Here is an 8,787-nt window from a genome sequence, read left to right on the forward strand (position 1 = left end):
AGCCCCAGAAAACCAGCACTTTAAAACGAATGGAAATGCTGCTGGAATCCACCTCAAGGGGGGGATCAGAAGCGCTCGCGCCGAAAAGAATGAACAAACTAACCCCCCCCCCCATGACGCGCACTCTCTGGCTGCAGTTTGACATTTGCGAAACTTTCCTGCAACTTTTGCCGACCGGGGTCTCGAGCGGCCACCCAATCGGAAACGGGCTTGTCGCTTCCCCCTCCCCTCCCACCCCTTCGAGACCCCAACGACTGGCTCCGTGGGGCCAAGGGGATAGGCCGGCAGGTGGAGGAGAGTTGGAGGGGAGGAATGCCCACCCTCCTGCCGGGCATAAATAGAGCCCCGAGGCGGACGAGTTGGATGGCACCGGAGAAGGGCATTTCTCTCCCATGGCAGGCCGGGCTGGCTAGGCTAGAGGGCAGGGGGTCCAATCCAGCCTCCCCTGTGAATGACGCCCCCCAACCCGTGCCTCATTCCCGCCTGTCTGGCTGTATGTCTCCGGGGGCTCCGTGACTTTAGCGGAAGGGAGAGACGGCCGCCCGGCCGCCCCACTTGCACCTGAAGCAGGAACACCTGGCGGCGGGAAGGAAGCCAGCCGCCTGTCCCTGAGCTTCTCTTCGGGCGCCCTCATGGACGTGCTGGGCCACATGGAGATCGCCGAGGGCTCGCTCTGCTCCCTGTCGGCCGCCGACGACTTTTACGACGACCCCTGCTTCAACACTTCCGACATGCACTTCTTCGAGGACTTGGACCCGCGGCTGGTGCACGTGGGAGGCCTGCTGAAGGGCGACGAGCACGGCCACCACCACGGCCACGAGGACGAGCACATCCGCGCGCCCAGCGGGCACCACCAGGCCGGCCGCTGCCTGCTGTGGGCCTGCAAGGCCTGCAAGCGGAAGACCACCAACGCCGACCGCCGCAAGGCCGCCACCATGCGCGAGAGGCGGCGGCTCAGCAAGGTCAACGAGGCCTTCGAGACGCTCAAGCGCTGCACCTCCACCAACCCCAACCAGCGCTTGCCCAAGGTGGAGATCCTGCGCAACGCCATCCGCTACATCGAGAGCCTGCAGGCGCTGCTGCGGGAGCAGGAGGACACCTATTACCCGCCACTGGAGCACTACAGCGGCGAATCCGATGCCTCCAGCCCCCGCTCCAACTGCTCCGACGGCATGGTGAGTCTGCGGAGGGCGCGGGCGCTTCTGACCCAGGCTGAGCGGGGGCAGGGGGACTCTCGCGCCCCTCTTTATGCCTAGCCTGGCTGCCTTATTTCTAGCCGGGTCTCAGTGCCTAGAGCACCAGAGGCAGAAAGTCCCGTTTTACTGGGCCTCTCCAAGCTGGAGAAATACATCTGTTCAGTTCCTGGCAGCTGGGGTCGTATTAAAAGAGGGCAACTGTAATCCTCAGGGCGGAATTTCCCTTGTCATTTGAGCCCTGCAAGGAGAGTTTTCTACTGAACATGTAGTTAAACCTTAATTTCGGCCTCAGAATCTAGTTTCAGTTTGAGGACTAAGCCCACTGACAAGCGGTCAGAACATGAGCACTTCAGCGGCTTGAGGGCCAGTGGGATGGTTTGGTCTCTGAGTAGGCTAGAGCCCAGCTCCTGTAGTTTTCTTCAGTCCTTAGCACTGCGTTAACGGGCTTAGCTGCGTGTAGCTCGGTTTAGGATTGTGCCGGTAAATCTGCCATCCATTGAACATAGTAGAACTTGATTTGTGCTTGAGGAAAGGATAATGTTCTTCTTAAGACAAGAAGAACAGGAACTGCTTCTTTCTGTCACCTGGGACTGGAATTCTCTTCTGTCCCCGGGAGAGAGAGAGACGTCCGATTAACAGGAAGGCTTTTTGGTGTTCTGAGCTCTCCGAAAGAGGTTCCCTAATGGTTGTTCAGGCAAAGTCCTCTCACATTTTCCCAAGACATGGAAAGAAGACGACTACTTGAGTCCTTGTGAAATTTAACTAATTAGGGAAGGTAGTGTACTCCACAGGAGCATGTTTAATAAAGACAAAATTTCTGAGATGGTGGATGATAGCTAATATTATACCCTGATCTCATTTCTTCCCTCCACTACAGGAATGGAGGCAGTCCAAAATGGATATCATATCAATGCATAACTAAAAAGGACAACCTTGTCTAGGGGGGACAGAAAATATTTTGGGACAAAATCAGTGTGGAGGTGGTGTTATTTAGTAATATCTTTGGAACTATGGTGTTGTTAGAACTGTAGGAAGACTTGTTGCAATTGACTCCTGCTTTTTGCTTATACATATAGGAGAGAAAGAAAGAACCGACTCTGTTCATTGGTAGCTGCTGTTGAGGGAGGATTGTGTGTGGTGGAATTCTGCAGCTGTAATGTTGGCCATGGACCTCTAGTTTCAATGCATTCCTTCTCTTGATGAATGCACAGGAGCACATGGCCAGACCTACAGCCCTTGGTTCAAATGCAGTGGCTGACTGAGTGCAGTGAAAAAGCAAATACATGGCAATTGCTGGAGAGATTTCAGTAGACAGAAAAATTTAATTGTAGAAAAGTGAGGAGTATTATGCCAGATGGGCTGCATATCAGCAAATAGGATAAAGGATCATGAAAACTTCCAGGTCACATGACTTACCTTGGTATACAATGTTTATTATTACACTGGGCTTTCCTGCAGCAAAATGTGTGACTGACAGGTGCATGGATGTCAGTTCCCATGGACACACAACTGGTTGGTCTGATTTAGTGTCTTGTATTGTTCGGTTTTGTTTCCAGCTGGAATACAGTGGACCTCCCTGCAGCTCCCGCAGAAGGAATAGCTATGACAGCAGTTACTACACAGAAACGCTAACTGGTATGTATCTAACTTGGGAGAAGTCATCATCATCAGTATTTACAGGAATTATCATATATCTTAGCATTATTAGTATATTTATGTATGAGTTTCTCCATTTTCCCTTACGTTTCTTTTTTCATGCTCAAAACATTGATTGATGCATTTTGGTTTTAAATTTTAAAGTGGTCTGGCCAGTGAGTGCATTCCAAGGCTTTTATTAGTAGCTTCCTTTTTCTAAAATTTCATGGGGTTGCCATTCGGCTAGAGTAAAATGTCCTGTCGCTTTAATAGAGGCTGGAAGAGTAGAAGTGGGCAGTTGAATCTTTTCATGGCATGGAGGTAAGTAATATCATCTAGTAAATAATATCTTATTAAGATTCTATTAAAGCAACAGGGCATTTTTCCTCCAGGCAGTTGGCAACCCTAACGTTTTCCCTGAAGAACTTTTTAGAACCATATTTAGATATCATATTTGTGTGTGTACATGTTGGGGTCCTGTGAAAAACTGCTTCTCCTTGATATTGCTTCTCAGATTCACTGATCTCCTTGTCCTTAGATGCAAAGCAGGGGAAGAGTTCAGTTGTTTCCAGCCTAGATTGCTTATCAAGCATTGTGGAGAGGATTTCTACAGACACCTGTCCCACCTTGCCCCCAGTTGAAAGTGGAACCGAGGGGAGCCCTTGCTCACTCCAAGACGGGGCCAGCCTGAGCGACACTGGAACCCAAATTCCTTCCCCGACTAGCTGTCCTCAGCTTTCTCAAGACACTGCAAGCAATAGTGCCAACAATCCAATCTACCAAGTGCTATAAAGCTGCAGTAAACACCAGTTGTGACATTGGCTTTGAGGCAGCCACCAAATCAACTGAAACCTGCCTTTGAAAGACTGAAAAAAAGACAATATAGTGTTCTTTTAACCACTTTTAAAATGTATCTAATAATTCCTAATTTCAGGCTTGTATTACTTTTAAATACATTTATTTATTGGTTATAAACAAAAACTATTTAATTTGTATAGAGGGCAAAAATGTGTACCATGAAATGGCCAATGTTTAATCGTGCTTGAAAAAAGAGAAACTTTGTTCTTAAGGGTCTCCTGAGATCCTTTGAAAATAAACTTAAATATAGTCTTTCATTGGAATCCTGCGCACAAATAGTCTGCTTCAACTCTATGGACTTCAGCAGTTGAGCAACATAACTGTTCAGGATTGCACATCTTCTTCAATTCCCCTTAGAATAATACACATCCACATGCGTAAAAGGTTGTGGACCATTTTTTAATACTTATTTTGTATACTTGTAAATAAGAGTTGCTTTGCAAAAAAAAAGACTCCAACAAAACAACATTTTTATATGTATTTAATGTTGCTTGGTTTGTTGTGCCAAAACTTTAACTTTATATATTTATACAAAGTGGATGCTGAGAATGTTTGCAACAGTATTCTAAATAAAGATCCTTATTTATAAAACTGCTGGAGTTATTCTGACTTTGGCTAGGGGTTCTAGTGTTGCATTAAGTACACTGTCAGCAAGATGCCTTTCATTCAACTGTGTTGTACATGTTTAATTTCCTGTAAATTTAGAGGCTTCCCCTTTACCTAGTCTTAAAGTAGGTGAAGGAGAAGCACATGTGCAGATGTAACATATATTTTCAATATTTTGACTGCAACCAATCACCAGAAAGAATAATCTATTTTAATTATAACCTGTTCCCTAATTCCACTGGGTGATTAGTTCCAGGACAAATGTCCAAATCATTTGACTGCACATCTGTTTCTCTCTGATTCATACCATGTCTCTGGAAGAATGGAACCCAAATCATATGGTATTTTTTCCTTTTGTACTGGAACCCCCGGGTTGGATCCAGCCAGCTTTTTCACTGATTCTTGGCCAGCAATCCCTCTTTATAACAGCTCCCATCCTACATATAGCTTTTCTATATGTAAGTCCCATTTATCCCCAACATTGCCTTTTGGTTGGATGGGCAAAGGGGAACCCCATTATTTTTCTTTTTGGCAAATGTCAATAAATCGAAGTAAACTGAGATGCCTACAACTTAATCCTATACATGTTTACTCAAAATTTCACTTCGTTCACTTAAAATTTCCACCACGCAGTATAACCTTCTCATATATAAGTCCAACTGACATCAGTGAGACTGGCTCTCTAGTTAGGAATTCTGCTGTAGTTTCATTTTAATGGTCATAAATGCGTATTTCTCACTACAAGCATAAAAAAAAAATTGCTCCCAAGAACTGATAACTGTAAGTGCAATGTCTGTACCAGAGAAACCCACAGGAGTCATCAGTTGGATTGGATGAACAACCAGATTCTGTTATTTGCTCTCTGTGTTGGCTACATGTTGGAAAGGAAGATTGGCATGTTTTGAACTGCTGATAGGCACTGATAGCGGCATCTTTGTCCAGAATGTCATGAGGTTGCCCTGTATCACACAATAAGTACATTTTGATTTCAGCAAAAGCAGATCTTCTCCAATACAACACATTTTCCAAAACATTCACATTTTGAATGTGAAAATTAAACCAAAATTCAATCTTGCAATTTGATCAGTTTTAATAGCTTTAGACTTATGGGTATCTCTTTATTGATTTGCCAGGTATTAAATGCAAAATCTCACAAGATAACAAATGCTCACACCCTGGAAATCTATACGGTGAACCTGAACCTTGCTCATATGCTAACTACACTGCATATCAATTATCAGATGCTTCAAATACAAAATACTGCTATCAAATAGCATTGGATACAGACATCAGATATTACGGAAATTGTCAGAAAATATTTCAGAGAATGGATAGTACTATACATCACAATTCTCAGAGCAGAACTGGGGAGGCATCATTTCAGCTCTAATTCCAGTGTAGGATGGTTCATTCCATAGTTACATGAATAAAGGTACAGATGATAGGTAACCTATGATATGACATCATAAGAATACTCTTCCTAGTATTGAGGAGGGGCTTGACAAATCCACTCAAGCAAATCTCTATTTTCATTGTTATAGATTGCATCACAGCAAAAATAGTCCCGCATAGTTGCGATGCAATTCTAAATAGAGTTACACCATTCTAAGCCCACGGACTCTGTTTAGGATCGCACTGTCGGAGAGATTCACTCTGTCACCACATACTTTCTTAGAGACGGGTGCACAAAGAACAACAGTAGTTTCCACTGGGAAGAAACCATAGCATATCAAGGATCTTTCAGTGGTGCCCCAACATATTTAAGATGTCCAAAAAAGTTTAGATTTGCAGCGCCAGGCTTTTAAAATCCTATCTTAAATGCAAATACCGGGTGGCATTCTGAGTGAAAACCATACTCTGCTGAGATCTATTTAATTCTTTGATTTAATTATCAATTTTAATTTTAAAATTATTCACTTGTATTTAGTGTGGCATTTCTTAAGGCCTGTTGGCCAAATGAGCAGTATCATTAAATTAAGCAATTTAATTGATTGATTGATTTAATTATCTGCTTCACTTGTATCCCACTTTCCTCCCCAATGGGGACCCAAAGTGGCTCACAGTATTCTCACTCCGTTAATCCTCAGAACGGCCTGGTGAGGTAGTTAGGCTGAATGAGAGTGATTGGCCTAAGGTTACCTGAGGAGCTCCAGCGGAAGAGTAAGGATTTGAACCTGGGTTTCCCAGATCCTAGACCAATTTTCCAAAAACTGTATCATGCCAGCACTCTGATGACAGTGATCATCAAAGTTTTTTCCATGTTGGCTTGCATGTCTGCCTGCCTTCCTATCGATGTCTATTATCTTCCTCCAAAGAGCTGAGTGTAGTATACATGGTTTTTAGCCCCTTCAGTTTTATCCTCACAGTATTGCTCTTAGGTAGGTTAGACTGAGAAAATAAAATGGGTGAGACTTAGATCTTGCGAACATTGAGTGGGAATTTGCCCAGGTTAAAAGTGTGTTCATGTAGCGTAAGAATTTCATTGATAATACAGTCATAAGTACTTTCACAATTCACTGGATGTGAAATTCATGCATGTTCAGTGCCAATCAGGATCTTCCCCCCCAACCCCATAAACATAGTATTTCGTTGCCATCTCAGTTCTTACTATTCTCCCCCCCCCCCCACTGCTATGTGGATTAGACAGGCAACTGCACATCTGCCTGGCTGGTACCATCACTCTCACATTTCACCTTATGGCAAAGTCTCATTTTCCTTCAGGGAGACAATCTCCCTATGGCAAAAATGTAATGCATAGAGGGGCCATAAACCACAGAAAAACCTGGGTTTGACTTTTGTATCATAACTGCATTGTTTCCCTTTTTATTTCAGTATCTTCTAAAAGCAATGGAATAACAGAGCTCCACAGCTCTGAGTCAGAATATTTGTGTTCGACAATGAACAGCCTTCTGCAAGTATTCCTGGATATTGAATTTCAATGATTTATTTTAGCAGCCTAAGTTTCCACAGGGTGGTTCTAATGTTACAACAGAGAACATACACTGATCACATCCCGAAATAGGCTCCAAGTTAAAACACACAGAGAGAGCTTCCTATGTACTTGCACAGACAGAAAAAGCGTGTTCAATGTCACATATGAAATGTCAGGGAGACAGCTTATTTTATCCCACTTAAACTCTCTAGGCAGTTACACTGTTTGTCTGAAACTTGTGTTTCTGAGAAAGTTTTCTCTCATCTACCCTTCATAAATGGATTGAACCCACAATGCAAGACAGCACAGAAAATATAATTAACAAAGTCCCCTGTCTCAAATAACTGGTGATACTGAGAATAGGAATTTTTAAACTTTTTGATTTCAGGAACTAGTTATTTGGTCCATTAGAACCTTAAGTTTAACCACTGGAATTTAATATGTAATAAATCAATAACTTATTAGATTCTGCCTCTGCTTCTTGTTCTTTCCTCACCTTTTTACCATACTCTCTGATCTTGCTTTCTATTCACCACTGCTTCCTGCTCTGATCCATTCTTTCTATTGCCTGTCCTCCCACTGCCAGTGCTTCCCCACCTTTTCCACCCTTCCTTTCCTGAATGTTCCCCACCTCCCTTGTAGCTGGTACTGGTTCCCTTTGCTTTTCTCCAGGCCACTGCTCCCTTACCCAGCCTCCTCATAGCCTTCCTTACACCTGTAAATACTTTCCTACAGTGGCTATAGGCCATTTACTCACCTGATAAACCCCAATTTCCAGCCCCTGAGAAACTGAGGAGACAGAGAAAAAGTGGCCTCTGAGTAGTGATGCTCTAGGAATTTCCTATAGTATCTATGGTAAAGACCAAACAGACTAGAGAAGGCAGCTTATAATGTCACCAGGAAATGACATCACATCTCCCCAAACTACCCTCCCCAGGCGCTATCCTCAAAATTTCCTAGCATTTGCCAAAGAAGTCTTGGGAACCCTCAGTGGCTGAGATATCATATACCACCAGGCTTTTGTCACAGCTGGCCCTGATGCACAGGCAGCACCACTGGTGTTCAGCATGTTTCCAGCTAGTGGGGGGGATGGGTAGAGGTGATGGGCACAGCACACATCTATTGTTGCCTGAAAGGATGGTACTATCAGCAGCAGGTCCAAGCTAAGACCCTGATGTGCTAGCAGGGCCACTGAGTGTCCATCTGCACCAAGTTGGCGGTGGGGTGGGAGTAAGCACTGGTGGCTGCTTGGGTTTAAAAAAATACTCTGAATCTGGCCAGCCCCAATATGTCCTGATTTTCCAAGCCTTTTCTTGGCCTGGTGGGTCCCTGTGGACCACAGTTTAAGAACCACTAGTTTAGAGTATCCAGTTAGGATCCAGCTAGGATCTAGGTGGGTGCTGCTTTGGTTGCTCTATCAGGCAAGGAAATATGTAGCAGACATTTCATGGCCTGGGGTAAACTGCAGTTTATTTATGTATTTATTTCTTATGGCCTTTATATTCCATCTTCCTGCTCAAATGGACCCAAAGTGCTTCATAAAAATATTTAAAATATTGT

The 8,787-nt window shown here is 44.1% G+C and overlaps 1 protein-coding gene across 2 annotated transcripts; it reads left to right on the forward strand.

Annotated features, from left to right (window-relative positions):
- Positions 1–317: 317 nt before the first annotated feature.
- Positions 318–4,274, forward strand: MYOD1 (myogenic differentiation 1). Of its 2 annotated transcripts, none has more exons than XM_054971287.1 (3): positions 318–1,175; positions 2,753–2,831; positions 3,346–4,274. In XM_054971287.1, the coding sequence occupies exons 1-3, from the start codon at positions 633–635 to the stop codon at positions 3,621–3,623; spliced, it is 900 nt and encodes a 299-aa protein (XP_054827262.1). In that variant the 5' UTR covers positions 318–632; the 3' UTR covers positions 3,624–4,274. The 2 variants fall into 2 exon arrangements, with proteins under 2 accessions (XP_054827262.1, XP_054827263.1); XM_054971288.1 differs by having other exon boundaries at positions 321–1,175; positions 3,370–4,274.
- Positions 4,275–8,787: the final 4,513 nt, after the last annotated feature.

Source organism: Eublepharis macularius, chromosome 2, assembly GCF_028583425.1.
Source record: "Eublepharis macularius isolate TG4126 chromosome 2, MPM_Emac_v1.0, whole genome shotgun sequence".
Taxonomy (NCBI): domain Eukaryota; kingdom Metazoa; phylum Chordata; class Lepidosauria; order Squamata; family Eublepharidae; genus Eublepharis; species Eublepharis macularius.

Excerpts from the sequence above, each read along its gene's own strand:
- MYOD1 (XM_054971287.1), top strand. The coding sequence starts at position 633 with ATGGACGTGCTGGGCCACATGGAGATCGCCGAGGGCTCGCTCTGCTCC. Across the intron at positions 1,176-2,752 it reads CCAACTGCTCCGACGGCATG|CTGGAATACAGTGGACCTCC; the intron begins GTGAGTCTGCGG and ends TTTTGTTTCCAG. Across the intron at positions 2,832-3,345 it reads CTACACAGAAACGCTAACTG|ATTCACTGATCTCCTTGTCC; the intron begins GTATGTATCTAA and ends ATTGCTTCTCAG.